This window comes from Anabrus simplex, chromosome 1 (genome assembly GCF_040414725.1).
Source record: "Anabrus simplex isolate iqAnaSimp1 chromosome 1, ASM4041472v1, whole genome shotgun sequence".
NCBI classification, from domain to species: domain Eukaryota; kingdom Metazoa; phylum Arthropoda; class Insecta; order Orthoptera; family Tettigoniidae; genus Anabrus; species Anabrus simplex.
The window spans coordinates 725256011-725276076 of record NC_090265.1 but is presented as its reverse complement, the minus strand read 5'-3'; the positions used below and the strand labels follow the sequence as shown (position 1 = coordinate 725276076).

The window sequence follows — 20066 nt, the reverse complement described above, 5'->3', positions numbered from 1 at the left end:
TTCATTCTCAATCTAATATATAATTACATCACCTGACTTCGTTCGACTTCATTACTTTTGTTTGGGATTTTTTCATTAACATGAAAATTAGGAAAGAATTTGCCAAAATGTTTATATGGAGTGTTTTGTTGTATGGTTGCCAAACATGGGTCTTAGCAAATCAGGATATAAAGCGTTGGACAGAGGAAAAGTCAAACAATACGGTCCTTAAGGAAATAGACGAAGCAAGGAAATTGATCAACACTGTAGAAAAGAGGAAAACCTAATTCCTTGGCCACATATTTCGACATAACACGTTCCTCACGGCTATGCTGGAAGAAACATTCCTGGGTAAGAAGGTAAGAGGAAGGCCGAGGAAGAAATATCTGAATTCCATGATGGACAGGCTGAATTTGAAAAAGTATGTTGACCTGAAAGGCTCAGCAGATGAGAGTCAAATGTGGTCGCAGCGACAAGACCTTGCCTTTAGGATATGAATGAACTCCTTCTCCAAACCTTTGTCCATACCACTCAGTAATTTCTTCAGGTCTTCTGTAGTCTCGGGTAAAATAACAGTATCATCGGCAAATCTCAGCGTTTTGATTTGCCGTCCTTGGATTGTGATTCCCTTTCCAGATTCTTCTCTGATTTCGTTTACAACCTGTTCTATATAAACATTGAAAAGGAGGTGAGACAAAATGCAGCCTTGCCTCTCTCCTTTCTGGATGTCTGGTTCTTTTATCATTTTTTATCTTTGCAAAATCATATTTATACAGTTTGTAGATAATCCTTCATTCTCGGTATCTGATCCTGATCACCTTCAAAATCGGAAATTCCTTCTCCCGACGAAATCTTAAAGCGACGTATAATTGTCCCGTTTAGAGGATGGTTGCCCAGTTTTACCGCTTCTTAAATCAGTAATTACCACCACTACTAATTGTTCCGTTTTTACATCCGCATTGTGTGGAGATAAATATAACATATAAAACATCTAAAATCCGAAAGAGTCAGTCAGCAATTTACCTCAATTATCGCGCTTATTCTTTTATTGGTCAGGAAAATATATTGTCAAGGTCTGGTTTATTTAGAGTGTTTACAATGTAACTGTAAAGCCTTTCAGTCTGAATCATTAATAATTAAACCATGTATAAAGTACCTGTTTAGAGAAACAAGAAATGGTTTCATCCGCATTAACAGAAATCTACAGCTGGATACAACATTATTTGCAGACGGCTTAGTGCTGGTCGCCACCTTAGAAGATGATTTACAGCATTAAACCTATAACCTAAATCTAGTCTCAGAAAAGTACTCAATGAAAATATCCCCTGAGAAAACTAAGATAATGGCTTTCTGTAGCAAGACACCAGTAAGACCCAAGGTCTGCTTAAATGATATTTTGGAAAGAGTGTATGATTTTAAATACCTCGGCTACAGACTGTGTTTCTTTGAAGAACTGGACATACCCACGAAAATCTCCAAATTCAGCAGATGTTTGGGAATCATCAATAAAGTTTTTAGACCATCATTAGTTCAAAAACGCAACCGTAGAAGACCTGTACTTTGATATGGAAGTGAAGCGTGCACCCTGAGGAAATGTGATGAGAGAAGAATAAGAACAGCTGAAATGAAATACATGCGGCGAACAGCAGGAGTCACTAAGTGGGAACACAAAAGAAATACAGAAGTGCTGAATGACCTTAAAAGCAGACCTATATTGGAATACATCTATGAATACCAGAGATATTGGCTAGAACACCTAAACAGGATGGACAGAAGCAGGATCCCCAAAGCAGTCATAAACTACTGCCCCGGTGGGAAGAGATCTCTGGGATGTCCCAGGAAGAAATACCGTGAAAACGCAAATATTTTGTAAAGACCTTAACAGTTCATCTCTAGGACTAATACATGAAAGGATGATGATGATGATGATGACTATGATGATAAAATACCTGTGAAAAGCACACTGTTAAACAAAAAATATGTTTCGTTCTACAAGAACATCCTCAGAGTCTATCAAGTTACTTTAACTCATGGCATATAAACTACCCGATGAAATGTACCCGGACACTTATCTGAAATTGCACTTAGACTTCACCCATATCACTTTCCCTATTATTGGTTATTAATATGGGGTGGGACCACCCTTCGTCTTTGTGGCGGCTTCCACTCTGCTGGGGACACTTGAATATCTGTGGAGAAATGGCAGCCCATTCTTCCTTAAGAGCTGAAGCCAGAGAAGGTAGTGATGTTGGACGCTGGAGTCTGAAGTGAAGTCGATGTTCTAACTCGTTCCAAAGATGTTGTATTGGGTTCAGGTCCGGATTCTGTGTAGGCCAATCCATTTGATGAATGTTGTTGTCCACAAACCATTGCCTCGCAGTTGCAGTTTTATGACAGGGTGCTGTGTCATGGTGATACAAACCATCATCCTCTCCGAACTGGTCCTGTACTGTTCGCAGTACACAATGGTTTAAACTGTGTTCACAATAACGGGGCCTCACTCTGGCCACAAAAACACCCCTATACTGTAACACCATCTTCTCCGTACTTAACTGTTGGCACTACGCATGATTACAGGTAACGTTCCCCAGCCATTCGCCAAACCCAAACATTTCCATCGGATTGCCTTAGGTGGTTCATCACTCCAAATCACTCATTTCCAGTCATCCACTGTCCAGTAGAGTCACTCTTTACACCACCCCAAGCGTCGCTTAGCAATGACTACAGAAATATTTGGCTTATGAGCAGCAGCTAGACCATTGTACCCCATTCTTTGTAACTCGCGACGCACAATCTTTGTGCTGGCTGGACTGCCAGTGGCACTTTAGAACTCACGAGTGATTTCTCCACAATTCTCCACTGTCCCTGTTCATCATTAAATAAGGTCTCCCTGGTCTTGGTTGTTCCTTCGCGTATCCACTTCACAGTCACATCATCAATAGTCGACTTGAGCAGCTCTAGAAGGGTTGAAATATCCCTGATGGATTTGTTACTCAGATGACATGCAATGACTAGTCCACATTCGAAGTCACTGAGCTGTCCTGCTGTTACTTATTTTCTGCTGATAATAACAATACTCCCCGCCACCATTTACGGTATATCGGCGAGTCTGCGTTGCATGACATCAAGGTTTCAATTCCGCATTACATAGGGGTGTCCGATCAGCTAATATATGTACAATATTGTCAATTACTATGCGCTGGTGATGTTCATTGGCGGTTCGTGCATGAAGGGCTTTTCGGCGCCGCTCCGCCGCCTTTCCAAAAACATTAAACGTTATTTCGCTCTCTAATTCATTACATAAAGAGATGGACAAATGTAGCGAAGTCGAACTCATGCGGTGTGATATTCAGTTCTACAATGTTATCTTTATTATTTCGGCTGTAAAGATTTTGCTTTTCTATTTTCAAGAAAATGGCAACAGGTTTCAGACCGTGGCTGCTCTCCAGCACGCACGATGTTTTCTCTTTAGTCGTGAGGCGCTCGGACTGTGACAGCAGAGTCCAGAGTAGGTCCCCAGGCTTAGCAAGAGTTTGGGGTGCGGAAGGAGTCTGTTAGGATGATGTGGGCTCGTCAGGAGAAGGAAGAGTGCAGACGGTTGTTAAGAGCTGAACGGCGGAGCCCTCACCGACATCGCCAACCTCTTCACGATGTACCTGCCCTCTCCCCTCCCCGTCTTAGTGTTAGAGATTAATTCCAAAACATTTTTCAAAACAATGAATTCAATTATCCTGACTATTTAAACAATCAAGTTCTATAAGGAAGCTAAAATAAAGATTCATAATGTAACCATAAAGTACTGGTATTACCTATAGGGTGGTCAAATAGTTAAATGCGTTCTCAAGCTTTGTAATGATTGTTGTAGTCCTTCACTGGCTTTAGTAACTCTGAGAAAGTTGTACTGTACTTATCTTAAACTGCCAATAGTGCGTTATATCAAGCCAATACATTGAAGCGAGTTCCCCTGCTCCAGTTTGCTATATACGGGGTGAGGGGAATTCTGTGGGCAATAACTCTGTTCAGTGGAGAGGGCAGGAGAATTGCTGCTTTATCATTCGTTTCCTATAGGTTGGAATCGTAGTTTTCGTATTTACGGTATTTTGAAATAAGGGAACGTGAATTTGAACTATGTACGACGATAGGCTTCCTACTCTGGCTGTTTCGTGTCCAGCAACAATAAAACGAATACAACTATAAAACGAATCAAACATGGCAAGCTCTAAGTGAACATTTGACAGCTGAGAGTGCAGGGAGTTATTTAGGAAGCCCAGGAGAATGAAATAATTGAGAATGGCATAATCTGGGCGAGTAAATTATCAAGTGTTGGAACTTTCATAAGGCCCCGTTGTCCAGAGAATGTAGTTCCATTTTTCAATACCACGCGCCGCACTCATCGTTTGGCCAGAACAAGTAGCTGTTGAGCGCACTATTGTGTAGGCGCGACGCACTGTGTTAGAGGATGAAATACTGTTTACCTGTGAATTGAGTGCTGTTATTAAGTGTAGTCATCGTCGTGAACATACCAGGCATTTTCGTGCCAGGTTGTAAGTCTGTGCATAGTACTCGTAAAAGGGATGGTAGGGACTTGTTTAGACATAAAAGTGTTTGAGTGAATGGAACAGAAAAATTCGAAGGAGAGATGACTGTTAACTTTGAACGATCGTGTGGGTGACATACATTTTAATGACGATATCCTGATCAAAATGCATTCCTTCAATATGGATGGAAAAACAGTGGAAGTGGTTCGTAACAGGTGGAAGTTAACAGAGAAGGCTGTGCCACATACTTTTCCGCGAGTTCCAGTGAAAGGAATTCTTTCTTCTACCAGGAACTGTGAGTTTTTTGTTTACCACAAGCTGTCATCTTTACACAACAGATTAGATCAATGATACGAGAAGAAGGACGTAGAAGTAGGGAGGTAAAGGAAATATTCATGAACAGATAAGGGACACTATTACACTGACAGATATTGAAACGGACCTCAGTCCCATAGATCTGTCAGTCAATAAGAACAGTTCAGTTAGAACAAGCGATAATCTCGTATACAACTTATGTGCCTACTTGATTCACACAGAAGCAAATAAACTTGTACCTTGCAGAGAGTGTGTGAAATAATTAGAATGTGATTCTGAAACTCAGTGATGAGAGCGTTCTTTCCAAATTACGGGACTTGGGCGGCAGTGACTCTAAATGCCTCAAATATCCTTCGTTAGCCTTCTATGACGCGATGAAAGGTTTAGGCACTACAATGGAAGAAAAGCTGAAAGGAGAAGGCGCGTTGTGGGGTGATATATTTTCAGACTCTGTGGTGATAACATTCGAACTTCGAGTATTTCGAAATTTGTACTGCTCAAAGGATCATCTGCTATTATATTTGCCCAAAATTTTATTCCATTACATTGAGTGAAAATTGACTTTTAGGGCAAAGGAAATATCAAGAAATGCAAAGTCCAGGTCATCTTCTAAAACAGCAAGAAAAGTATTTTTAAACATTTCTTCCAATTAGAGGTAAGCATTTTTAATTATGTGTGTCCTGTGTTACATGTTTTACCATACATTTCTGTAAACAATACTTTAGGGCGTTATATAGCGCTCCAAATAATAATTGCATTAACTACCCGAACTGAACCCATGGCACTACAGCCTTGAAGGGCCTAGGCCCACCAAGCGACCGCTGCTCATCCAAAAGGTCTGTAGATTACGAGGTGTCATGTGGTCAGCACGACGAATCCTCTCGGCCGTTCTTCTTGGCTTTCTAGACCGGAGACGCTATCTCACCGTCAATAGCTTCTCAATTCTTAATCACGTACGCTGGTAGACCTCGAATCAGCCCTCAGATCCAGGTAAAAATCTCTGACCTGGCCAGGAATCGAACCCGGGGCCTGCGGTTAAGAGGCACGCACGCTACCCGTACACCGCGGCGCCGGCAATAATTTCATAATGTGTAATTAAATTATGTAGAGAAGCTCCAGCTGTTCCATGTTACGGTATAGATACAGTATTGTAGTCGCGTTTAAGGCCAACTAACACTAGCTCCACCTTGCGGCGGGAACGTTGAACTACATGAGTTCAACCGTTGCCTACGTGATAGAGAAGGCCTGGAAGAACGAACGATTTTCTGCCAGAATAGCGGGACACTTGAAGCGCAAGATTCGCGCTACAAATGTGATACATTTGCAGTTTATTAATGGTTTTAGAGGTGTCGTTGGGCGTGCTATAGTAGTATGAATTTCAGAACCCTTATAGATGGATCCTGACATCAGTTTTTGGTTCATTAATTATAACTTTAATAATTTTTCTTCGTATTCCATCTTTAAGTTAGTTTCAATCCGAGTTTTTTGTCGTTTATGCATATAATTTATTGGTTGCTTTTTCGTTTTTTATATACTAAAACACCAAGGCTACCATTAATTATTTGCGGCAGAGACGATTACCGTGGTTTTGCTGTCAATAATGTGATCATTCTTGTAAGGCCAAGGCATACATTATTAGGAGCACAATATATGAATGTCAGTGAAGTGATAAAAATGGTGCATTGCTGTGTTTTGAGATGTACTTCAGACACTGAAAAGAAAAAAAGAAAATGTGACGTCCCATCTGTTTCCCCACAGATCCAAGTTTACTAGAGAAGTTGAAAATTTCCGTTTCGAGGCAAGGTGAAAAACTAAGTTCTTTATGGTCACCCACAAGAGCATCGAAATTTTGTAGCAAGCATTTCCTGGAATCGGATTTTAGTGTTAGCACCACAAAGAAGAGGCTTCTTCCAGATAAAGTACCATCCGTGTTTAGTGATTACCGGACTCATAAACAAAAATGCGCCAAACGCAGAAGTTATCCTACCCCCAGATTAGTCTCATGTAAAATCAGAAAAATTTCAAACAATGACAGCATCAGCTATAAAGGAACTCCTCAATCTTCTATGAAAGAAGTAGGAATTCAAGCCCACCTCCAAAAGAATCTCGAAGAGCAAAACACAATAGAATCAGACGGATCAATTTTTTTTGTTAAGGAAGTCAATTTATAGGTATAAAAATAATTTGTAAGCTAAGAGAGAAACTGGGTGAATTAAAGTCTGAGAGGAAAATGACAAACTTACAGAAGAAAATAAATGAAATTATAAAAATGCCAGTAATGGTGATCTAAAATCACAATTTCTTGCAGAGCAGCTAGAAGCGTACGGGAAAAACATTAAATTTGGTGAGACTACTTTGGAAATATCTATGTTGTGGCACAGAAAAGCACCTAATGGTTACGATTTCATTAGATCAGTGAGTTGTCTAAAAATTCCGATTAAATAACGACTGCACTATGAAGTAAGGAATTTGGAAAATTCCGAAGAAAAGATTGGTTCGATCATAACTGACGAGATGGCCATTGAAGCGAAAGTGTTGTGTGATCGTAATATCGATCAGTTCCTCTGCTACTCCGAAGGTCAGTTCGAAGAGACTGGTACCAGCGATAAAGTTGCAAACAGGCTTCTATGTTTCTTTTTCCGAGGGCTGTCAACTGCTTTTAGCATACGTGTTGCCTTTTGTTTCACTTGCCAACTAACGGGCCCCCTAATTCACGCTTTGATGAAGAAAGTTGTCATCGAGGTAGAAGAAATTGGACTCCAAGTTCTTAGAATCGTGACGAACAATTGTTCAGTGAACGTTCATATGTCCGTCTCTGTGGTGTAGTGGTTAGTGTGATTAGGCCCGGGTTCAATTCCCGGCTCTGCCACGAAATTTGAAAAGTGGTACGAGGGCTGGAACGGGATCCACTCAGCCTCGGGAGGTCAACTGAGTAGAGGTGGGTTCGATTCCCACCTCAGCCATCCTGGAAGTGGTTTTCCGTGGTTTCCCACTTCTCTTCTAGGCAAATGCCGGTATGGTACCTAACTTACGGCCACGACCGCTTCCTTCCCTCTTCCTTGTCTATCCCTTCCAATCTTCCCATCCCCCACCAAGGCCCCTGTTCAGCATAGCAGGTGCGGCCGCCTGGAGAAGGCGCTCGTCATCCTCCCCATTTGTATCCCCCGGCCCAATGCCTCACGCAGCAGGACACTGCCCTTGAGGCGGTAGAGGTGGGATCCCTCGCTGAGTCCGAGGGAAAAATACAACCATGGACTGTAAACAGTTTAAGAAGAAGAACGTTCATACGATGAAAGAGTTTGGTAATGGTAACCTTAGGAGCAAATTTCGGCACCCTGTTGATGAGAACAGGCCAGTTTTTCTCAGTTTTGACCCGAGCCATATCTTAAAAAATTAGCGCTCACAATCTCTAAACAAGGACTTCATCCATGAGGGGAAAATAATTTCAAGTAGGCACTTAGAGCAGATGTATGAAGCCCGGAAGGAAAGCATCCTGACTCTTGGACGGGGTCTCACCAGAAAGGTTATTTTTCCTTCCAATCTTGAGAAAATGAAAGTAAGACGTGCAAAATACGTGCTTTCGACACCTGTAATAGCTGCGCTGAAATCTTTACCAGTTGCTCCCAAAATTGTGACAGATCATCAAAGTCTTTATAAGACAATTGTATTTCTAGACGCTGTGAGGAAATGGCAAGACATTTATGACGTGTACAACACCAAACAATCCTACACCTCTGGATGTACGGACAAAGAATTATTTACACAAATTGACTTGAGCGATTGATCTAGCTTTCGGAACACTTTTTGCCTTCTATGGAGGAAATTCAAAGACCCGATGAAAGGAAAGAGAGGATTATCCAAGGGATATATGAAGCTCTGGTAGTTACTACTCAGTATACCGTGAAATGTATCAAACATTTACTATCAGTAGTCCGGCTCAATGGCTAAATTGTTAGTGTGCTAGTCTTTGGTTCAAGGGGCCCCGGGTTCGATTTCCGGTCGGGTCGGGGATTTTAACCTTAATTGGTTATTTCAACTGGCCGGGGACTAGGTGTTTGTGTCGTCTTTAAACAGAAAACACAAGACAAGCAAAGAGATAATTCGAAAAATATATCAGTAAAAAAGTCTAAAAAATATTATATATTACATGAAAAATATTTTTAAACAAGTAGGATTCTATTATGTTCTAAGTAGAAATCTTAGCAGTAACGACACTGAACTCCTGCTTAGCCACCTGCGCTGGAGAGGTGGTTTAAATGATATGTTGGATGCCAGATCTTGCCTTCATGCGATCTAAAGCACGCTGAATGAGAAAGAGTTGCTTCCAACACCGATCATCTAGTTTTCAAGATCTTAGATGTCATAAGGAACACGGTAATCCGGAAAGATGTGGAGTCTGCCAAGTTTACACTTTCCTGGAGGTTTTGCAAGTGTTAGATGAACCCATTGAAGGTATATATTTTCATCAATATATAGCACTGACGAATTATACACTTTAAGCTAAGAGTTTTGTCACCGGGCGAGTTGGCCGTGCGCGTAGAGGCGCGCGGCTGTGAGCTTGCATCCGGGAGATAGTAGGTTCGAATCCCACTGTCGGCAGCCCTGAAAATGGTTTTCCGTGGTTTCCCATTTTCACACCAGGCAAATGCTGGGGCTGTACCTTAATTAAGGCCACGGCCGCTTCCTTCCAACTCCTAGGCCTTTCCTATCCCATCGTCGCCATAAGACCTATCTGTGTCGGCGCGACGTTAAGCCCCTAGCAAAAAAAAGAGTTTTGTCTCAGCTATTATGTGATTATATTTCAAATTTGAGCCATGGTGTGCATTTTGTTATTTTTAGAGATTCCCGTCAGCATGGAACTGTATTTTGTAGCAATGACTATTTAGTGAGAATTGCTGATGAAAGCACAAAATGTGACTTTTGTTTGGAATAACTCTCTTCACAAGTAACAGACAGTCCACTGATGTATTTAATTAAAGCACAAGATTGAGGAGGACTATGTTACCTGTCCAGGAAATTAGTTATGTTTTTGAGAATTGTTTTGAAATTCACGAAGAAATGCATGAAGTATTTATGATACGCAAACCTTGTTAAAAAGCTCAAATGCCTGATTGTGCCTAATTTATTGAAGTCTTTAAATGTCAACGCTGCGAGCAAGAAAAACTGTGTGATGTTATTGTGTCGACATTTTTGAAATCTATAATAGATAATCAGGCATCGAAAGTTACTAATAAAAATGACATCTGCACGAAATTCATAAGAAAACCGCTGAACATGAAAGTCTTGAAAATGTAAACGCTAGAAGTGAGTCGGTTCTTCAAAATATTATGGACTGACAGGTACGTAATATATTTTAAGTATTGTGTGATTTTAAAACATTCATTTTTGTGTAATTTTACCCCTTGTTTAGGGAATTTTGACGAGTTTATCTGGTCAATATCAACATAATAGTGTTTTCTCCCAATTAGGAGGATTGTGTTGGTCAGCCCATGAACCTGACATCTAGCGGCGTATTTTGAAACACACCATGACACCATCAGCTGGCCAGCATTTCCAGGCCTTGTATATTACGTAGGCAACGGTTCAACCCACCACCGTCTCAATTCTTTAGAGAGATTGAGATGGCCGTGGTTCCACCACTTAATACTTCACTCGTCCTGGCATAATGGAAAGGTTCTCTGTGGGACAGTGGACGCTAATTACATTATTTTATACCTTGTTCTGTGTGCATGTCCAAGCAAGTGCAATCTGTGTTCTTATTATTATATTCTTTATAATTTTTAGTCAGTTCGTAGTATCTACAAATACACTACAGAGAATACGTGCCACTTTGCGAGATATCGTAGGACATTGATTGTCAGCGCACCTAGCTGGACGGCCTTGAAACTGAGTCTAGTAATGCACTATTAATTCTGTAACTATTGTGAAAAACCGGGTAACTGTCAATGTACCTCCTAAACATTATTTTCCTTAGGATTGGTCACACCTCTCAGCCACGTACGGATATGCAGTCCAATCAGAACAATTGACCTTGTGTTCATATTCCTATGCCTGCTACAAGGCATGTAAGGTTCATTTTCCTGTACACATAAGCATATGAAAATGAACACAAGGACAATTGTTCTGATGGACTGCATATCCGTACGTGGCTGAGGCGTGACCAGTCTTAAGGAAAATAATGATTAGGAAGTGCATTGTCAGTTACCCGGTTTTTCGCAATCGGTCAGCTTAAAAGTCGTCGTTAATTAAATCGTGGTTACAGGAGTTTCCCTATTTCACATCGGGTGGTAAAATTATATTCTGTGACGTTTGCAGCAAGGAGATGAGTGAAACTTATATTTCCCCCGAGTTATTATCAGTTTAGCAAAATAAACATGGTTTTCAATTGATGCGTATTAAAACACGTAGAATTGAAGGTGCCTATTTCTTTTCAAGTTGTTTTACGTCGCACCGATACAAACAAGTCTTATGGCGACGATGGGATAGGAAAGGGCTAGGTGTGGAAAGAATGAGGCCGTGTACTTAATTACGGTACAGCCCCAGCATTTGCCTGGTGTGAAAATGGGAAACCACGGAAAACCATCTTCAGAACTGCCGAGAGTGAAGTTCGAACTATCTCTCGGATGCAAGCTTACAGCCGCACGGCCAACTCGCCCGGTAAAACAAATATAGAACCTATTTGAGAGACTATTTCAAGCAGCTAAAAATAACATTTCTTCTTCAAGTGCCATATCCGGTTGCCCAGACGTCGGCGATTACTCTGGAGAAAGTTTTTCTGTCTGCTGCTAGTCGGAAGAGTCTCTCAGTTGTCTCAATACCGGTCCACTGCTTGATGTTGTGTAACCATGTTATCTCTGGTCTGCCAACTCGCCGTTTGCCCTCTATTTTACCCTGGAGAATGAGTTTTATGGGGCCATATTTGTTTCCTCTTAATATGTGGCCTAGATAAGCTATTTTGCGAACTCGTATAGTTGTTATTAGTTCTTTCTTCGTCCTAGCTCTCCTTAGGACTTCATCGTTTGTTATCGTATCTGTCGAGGGTATTCTAAGCATTCTTCTGTGCAACCACATTTTAAAGGTGGCAAGTCGTTTGATACTTGTGGCTTTTAAGGTCCATGTTTCTGCTCCATATAACAGTACTGACCAGATGTAGCACTTCATTAATCTCTGTCTGAGCTTCAGATTCAGATGATTATTACAGAACAAAGAGCTCATCCTGCGAAATGCAGCTCTAGCGTTCTCAATTCTGCATCTGATTTCCTTATCTGGATCCATACTCTCTGTTATTATGCTGCCGAGGTACTTGAACCGGTGGACTTGTTCTATTTTACGGTTGTTTAATGACAAGGTGACATTTGCATTACTATTTCTGCTAAATACCGTTAACTTAGTTTTTGCTACATTTAAGCACCTAAAAATCCGAGGTCTAGTAATGACTATTGCATGTTTCTGTGGTGGCCGGAAATGTAGTCTCAATGTGAAGAGAACCATGTTGGAACAAACACAAACACAAGTCCCGGAGTCAGAATACTTAATTAGACTTGTTTAAAATCCCCGGTCCGGCCGGGAACCTAATCCGGGACTTTCTGAACCGAAGGCCTCAACGCCAACCATTCAGCCAACGATTCGGACAAAACGAAACCATTATTTTCATTACCAGGTGTACGTATGCATAAGTCTTATCCGGTTTCACTAAGAGATGGCGCCAGCAAACAGTCCGCAGCGTATGAATTTGACACATACGTCAATTTGTTCGCCAAACATTAACCTACCAACACATACAAGTTGAGTCCGCCAAACACTAGCGTCTGTGTTGTAGTGAGCAGTGATCATGTCGACGTTTGTGCCTGAAAAATAACATTTAAGGCACGCATTGCTTTTCTTTTTTAATCAAAAGGAAAAGGCTTTGAAAAGTCATAGTTTGCTGGTAGAAACATATGGTAAACACGCTGCATAGATTACAACATGTGAGACATGGTTTCGACAATTGAAACGTGGTGATATCAATGTGAAAGACCGTGCACCACAAAAGTGGGAAGACGATCAATTGCAGGCAAAACAGTTAATGCACGCATTGATCGAAAGACGACCGGAAAGGGCCAGAAGACATGGTAAAGTGATTTTGTTACACGGCAATGCACCGTCTCACACAGCAAAACGAGTGAAAGACACCTTGAAATCGCTTGGATGGGACATCCTTCGGCACCCGCCATACTCTCCCCCACCTGGCGCCATCTGACTACCCCCTCTTCGCATCAATGTGGTACTCGTTCGCTGAGCAGCACTTCAGCGATATCGAGGATTTGGAAAAATGGCTCGACGAATGGTTTAACACAAAAGACAAGCAGTTTTTCTGGCATGGTATTCATAACTTACCTGAAAGATGGGCGAAGTGTGTAGAAGCCGATGGCCAATATTTTGAATTAAAATTTACATGTTTTCTTTACCGCAAAAACCGGCAAAAACGTATGCATAGGCTACATCTGGTATTTCCATCAGTATTAACATTCAACTTTCGTAGTAGACAAAGCAAATCTCATTATTTAGTTTCATTATATCTGCCAATTTTAACATGCAGCTTTTGTAGTTTCAACCTTATCGCCTGATGTTTAAGGTCGGGCCACCAGGTGCGCTGCTCTCAGTTTAGTACGGGAGAATACGGAAGTGTTCAGTATCTTCTATAGTGTGTTTGGTATGTATCATATTATTTGTATATGCGTATTAATTTTCTTACGTCAATTTTGTAAGTGCAGGATTTCTAGTATTTTCCTCGCTAATCCTGATATTTTGTTTTCACTAATTCAGAAATATAGACATATTACCAAAGTAATGTGATCTGATCATTGCATCTAATCATTTAATGCTTTGTTTGAGATCTTGCATTTTCCATTTTTTTTTTTTTTTTTTTTTTTTTTTTTTTTTTTTTTTTTTGCTAATGGCTTTACGTCGCACCGACACAGATAGGTCTTATGGCGACGATCATTTTCCAAATGAACTTAACATTTGCGAGTGATTCATTCAGATGATGTGCCTGCCATTTATTGACATAGCACGGGAAGAATGTTGACCATTACTTGTTTTAAGCTTGACAGCATCTAGTAAAACCTTGATCTGGATGAAGTAGGCCTATAATAGCGGTAATGATGTGTATCTAGAACTTAACGCCCGTCTGTTCGCGTTCTGCATTATGTTCTGATATATTGTAGTAAATACGCCATAGATGATACTGGACACTTCCGTATTCAGCCGTACTAAATTGAGAGGCATGTTGACAGTGGCGCACCTGGCGGTCCGACCTTGTAAATCGGGCGGCAAATTTCAAACTATAAAAGTAGCATGTTAGGACTGATTAGTAATGAAATTCAATAACGATTCTTGCTTTGTTCAACTACGAACGTTGTATGTTAATACTGATAGAAATCATGGAACTCAGTAATGATTTTTGCGTTGTTCGACTACGAAAGTTGAATGTTAATGCTGATAGAAATAATGAAAATCAATCATTATTTTTGCGTTGTTCGACTACGAATGTGGAATGTTAATGCTGATAGAAATAATGAAAATCAATAATTATTTTTGCGTTGTTCGACTAGCATAAGGGCAGTCCACCGTCAAAGAAATGTCGAACAGTGCCATCAGTTGGGAAGCGAATCGTGACAGTGTTTCCATAGGAACCAAGTCGTATAGCGCTGTCTCTGACGGTTGCTTTCCATGTTGTCTGCTCCTACCCTGACAGTGTTGTTATTAAATGGCTATGGAGAGTGCATTCGTTGGCCTCTGTGCGTGTGCTGCTACCAAATGGTGGAAGAAGACACTAGTTACACGTCAACACCTTCACAAGTGAAATGTGAACCATACCCTGACATACAAAAAATAACGTGTAAAACAATAGAGTACGCCCGTTTTATCTCGAGGAAAGCCGAAGACAGATTTCGATGGATTCACAAGTTCAAAGTTACTTCAGCACAAATATTATCAGACAATGCAATGCTTGTCTGGTTGTAATTACAAAATCTCTTTTGCCTCTGGATAAATTAAATTTTCACAAAAATCTTTTTAAACCGAACCCAAGAACAACATTTCACACTACATCGACTGATCGGTATCACTACTGTATAGAGACGAGAAGAATGCAAGAATGAGGAATGTAGCCTACAAAAACGAGCTTCCTGTTCTGTCCAGACAGATCGGCTCTTATCTGCTACACGAAAACATTGACTTACACTTTGCAGTTTACTGGATTACAACTGATAAGAGCGAAGAGCTGCCAGTAGAAGATAATATAAAGTCACCTGGGTAGTAGCGGAGTTGCTATAGCAACAATTGCGTCACTGGCTCTGCTGGTGAAAACCCCTTCGCCCCATACCTCACCGGGCATGTGCATTCTTCTGATCTCCCAACAATACTACACTCCGCCTTCAAGGCCGGTTCGCTAGGACCGCTAGCAATCAACGCCTTGCGATATTTCGCCAAGTGGCACGTATTCTTTATAGCGTATTCAATCGCTCAAGGCGATGTGTTGAGCTCGACGCTTTGACCGTCACGATGAGTCAACACGCCAGAACCAAATAAGCATGTACCACTAGAGCGCAATGCATGTCTCCCACAATGAGCTGATTGTATAATCAAGAGACTGAAGGCCAGAAATCTCGTTCTGGTTACCATTTTCAGGTAAACCATTCGTAGTGGAATTGAAGGACTTGTTCACGAGGTTCGTCGTAGATGTCATTGGGACGGCGGCTTTTGGAATCAACATCGATTCCTTAAGAGTAAGGGACAATGAATTTTTCAAGATGGGGAGGAAAATCACCACGTTCGACACAAAAAGGACCTTGAAGATGATGGGATTTTCAATAATGCCGAATGTTCTTCAGGTAAGTGTTAACTGAAACGATTCTTTAATATATATAATAAAAGCTTTGGATGTCATTGATCAGAATTTAAAAATAATGGTGTTTCTGTGTCGACCGTGGCCACAGTAACAAGGATATGAAATGTTTAATTTTCCGTCTTCTCTGTCTGTCTCCTGAATGTATGTAAGGGTATTACGAGAAAATGACTGAAGAGAACTTAATGAAATTTCGTGTACAAAGTCGGAGAATACGTCACTACAATCTAGGATATAAGTAATTTTATTCAACCTGAGTGAAATGGTAGTTTAGGAGAAGGCCTTAAACTTAATTTTCAAATATTTATGTAATTAGTGGTCCTATCGATAAATACTACATAACTAAAGTTACATAGTATTAAATTTCCGAACATTTACGTCTTATACATGTTTAGCGTACCGGCTATTATAACAGAGATATTCGTGAATTTTGATTTTTGTTGCCAAGTCCATATCAACACCAAACCACGAGAACATGACTGAACAGAATTTAATGCAAACCTGTATGTTAAATCTTAGAATAAGGTACTACAGTACAGGCTATAAGTAATTTTTATTCATACTGAATGAAATGGTAGTTTAGGAGCAGGTGCGGGAGTCAAGAAAGAAGGAAGGACTGCCTTTACTTTAGATGCTCAAACATCGCAGTTTCGAAAGAAAACTAAATGTGAAGGTCTACAATATCGAAAGTTCATAAAAATGATCAGAAATAAAATGATATTGACCATTTTTATGATGTGGTTTTTCTCTTCTGCTGCCACTCATCTCCGATAAATGGCGTTACCCCTGCGTCCCAGTTAAAATAGCAAGCCGGAATATTGGCGGAAAGTAGCTATGCTATATAATTGTCCAGTCAACTACGGGTACTACAGCTAGTATATATATATATATAAAATAAAACTTTTGTCTGTGCTTAGAATTAAAAGAAATGGCAATTCTGTATCGGCCGTGGCCAAAATAACAAGGAAACGCACTTTTGAATTTCCCATCATTTCTCTCTGTCTGTCTGTCTGTCTGTCTGTCTGTCTGTCTGTCTGTCTGTCTGTCTGTCTGTCTGTCTGTCTGTCTGTCTGTAGCCTATATATGTACGCGCATCACGAGAAAAACGGCTGAAGATAATTGAATGACAATCGTATCTAAAGTCGGAAAATGAGGCACTATAATCTAGGCCAGGGATGGCGAACCTTTTCCGACTAGTGTGCCATTTCAAGTCTTGTTTAATATTCTCAATTGTCTACTGTGCCACCTGCTATTTTCCTTTAAGGAATGGCTACAACTGACCCCCCCCCCCCCGCCCGACTTACCTTCCTACTTCAATTATGTTTTATAATATGGTATTTATTTATTTATTTATTTATTTATTTATTTATTTACTTATTATATAAGTTAAAAAAGTTATTGCATTTTCCGTGGTCGTATTTGGAAAATAATGCAAAAATACATTTTTGTAGTTTTAAGAATACTTAACATTATTTGTAAAAAATATATGTAGACAGTAATAACCGCCCATTTTAATACTATTCCTCATTAAGTATTATTAAATATAAAAATCAAAAGTACTAATATTACCAAGGGACTTCAAGTGAAATATCGTTCTCGCATTTAGTGCGAAACTTGTTGCTGAATCTTAGTAGCCATGTCATTTATATTAGGTTCATAACCTGTTGTCTTCAATAAAACACACGATGCACTTAGGTCTGAACCAAGACGGTTCCTAACTGTTGACTTCACAAAGTTCATTGTAGAAAATAGCTGCTCGCAGGCGTACGATGATCCAAACAAAGTAAGTAGCGCTGTAGCAAGTTTCTTCATGGACGAAAACTTTTGTGGGAGGCTGTTCCACTGTTCAAGCATTAAGTTCTCTGGCTTCTGGAGAGAGTATTCACCATCCACACCATACTCGATTTTTACCAGTGCTTCACCAAGTTGTACGAATTTGTTCACCCATGTACTGCTTTATTGAAATTCAATCAACTCCATTTCTAAATGGTCAATATCTAACCAGTCAAAAAAATTGACCTTAATATCACTCATTTGTACAATATGAGGTTTTGAAATAAAGTGCAATGTTTTCTCCAAATCTCGAAACTGGGAAAATCTCTTGGAAACTATTTGTTTTGAATTTTGTAAGACGTCCACATACTTCTTACAAATACTTTTTGTGTCTTCAAAAGTTAATTGATCTGCAAAATTTGACATCAATTCGAGTTGCACTTTAAGTGAAGGAAAGCACTTAAATGTCTTTGTTTCAACATCCCTGAGGAATACTTTAATTTTTCTTTGAAATTATTTTATGATCTCAAACAATCTATCTGCAGCATGTCCCTTTCCTTGCAGTTCCTTATTCACATCACTGTATATTGCTGTAAAATCACGGAGAAACATTAAATCGCACAGCCAAATAGGGTCCGTGAGTTCTGGGAATTCTACCTGTTTTTCTGTCATGAAGAAGCGAATTTCGTCCGAGAGCTCAACAAACCTCTGGAGTACTTCGCCCGTGACTCAGCCAGCGAACATTATTGTACATTATAAGTCTGCCATATTGAGATTCCACTTCCTGTAACATTTTCGAGAACTGGCGATTGTCTAGAGCACGTGCAGATGTGAAGTTCACAATTTTAGTTACCACAGAGAGTACACTTTCAAATGCCTTCATACCTTCTTTCGCACAAAGGGCTTCCTGGTGTAATAAACAGTGGAACTGTAAAATAGGATGTTTAACTTCTTCTTTAAGAAATTTCACAAACCCATTATGAACACTCACCATACTTGGGGCAGCATCAGTGGTCACGGACACAATTTTCTGCAAGTCAAACCCCATTTTTAATACAAGTTCTTGCTTTACTGCGTTCATTAGATCTTTCCCTGTTGTCGTAGTTCGCAAGCTCAGCAATTTAAGCAATTCCTCCCTCATCACATTTCCACAAGGAAATCGGACAAAAACAGCTAACCTTGCTTGTAAGGTCACATCCGTGCTTTCGTCAAGACATATTGAATACATCTGGGAGTTATCCAAATCAGCTTTCAATTGCTCCGAAACATCTTCACACATTCGTGTTATTCTATCCTTGACAGTATTTCTGCTGGCAGGCATTTCTTTAATTCTGTTAATTATTTGTTGTTTGTTAGCAAAGTCTTGAAATAATGTGTCTGACGACAATAAGAAAGCCTTCTTCAAGAACTCACCATCAGAAAGTGGCTTCCCATGCTGTACTATGCAGTGTGACAGGTGGAAACTAGCCGCACTGATATTATTCCTTCACCTGAAAGATGATACAAAAGAACTAGTTTGTTTTGTATATTGTTCGACTTTTTGTGAAAAGAACTCTCTTCTTTCTGCATTTGGCATGGAACAAACATTTGAATGATTCGTCTCGAAATGGCGCTTTACATTAAATGTGCGGGATACAACTGTTTCCGAACGCAGGCAGCACAAAGCTTTATTGTTCCTTTCTATCACTCCGAATTCCCTTGTCCACTGCTCTTGAAAAATCCGGCCACTACCTTTATTAAGTTTCTGTTTTTTCGGCACCGAAAACATGTTTCCCAGGTCCGTATACAAAACCACCAGAGAACTATACTCAGTAAACAGTTACCCACTACTGGCAACCACACACAAGTCAAACTTCACTTACTGACTGACGTGGGTGAGTGAAGGGCTCGCCAGCCACTCTAACACTGTTATCTCACTAGACTTCCGGACCTATCAGTGTTGCAGTGTTGCTACATTGCACGGCGGATTAGAACTAGAATTTGGATTTTCGATATTTATTTCTTACACGTGAATACGACTACACGATGCACGAGATATAATCTACAATACAAGATGTTTATAAAAACATTAATATGTTCGCGTGGCGTGCCACCGAAATCGTGTTCGCGTGTCACTAGGTGACACGCGTGGCAAAGGTTCGCCATCCCTGGCCTAGATTATAGTAGCTCATCCTTCGACTTCGCATACCGATTTTCACTAAATTATCTTCTGCCATTTCCTCGTGATGCAGGTACAGGCGAACAGACAGGCAGACAGAAATTACCGGAAAGTAAAAAGTGCATTTCCTTGTTACTATGGACATGGCTGATACAGAAATACCATTCTTTTAAAATTCTCAGCAATGTACAGGCAAAACTTTTATTTTATACATATTTCGTATACAGTTTCGTAACGTATAGTACTTATAAACTCTAAATACTTACAAAAATATAATTTATTTTTAATGTAATGTTTAAACTATTTAACAAATATTAACTATTTTAATATTATTGTTGTTGGCAATATGACTAGTATAGTGGTGCCATCTATAAGTAGATTGACTACCATATTGATGTGTTGCCATTTCTCCTGT

The 20066-nt window shown here is 40.1% G+C and overlaps 1 protein-coding gene across 2 annotated transcripts in view; it reads left to right on the top strand.

Moving 5' to 3' along the window:
• The window catches only part of LOC136857418 (cytochrome P450 9e2), an 82083-nt gene that overhangs the window by 37754 nt on the left and 24263 nt on the right, over nt 1-20066 (top strand). For both annotated transcript variants that reach the window (XM_067136069.2, XM_067136068.2), the window contains exon 4: nt 15504-15706. In XM_067136069.2, coding sequence (XP_066992170.2) covers nt 15504-15706 — 203 coding nt within the window. The remainder of the gene's footprint in view (nt 1-15503; nt 15707-20066) is intronic.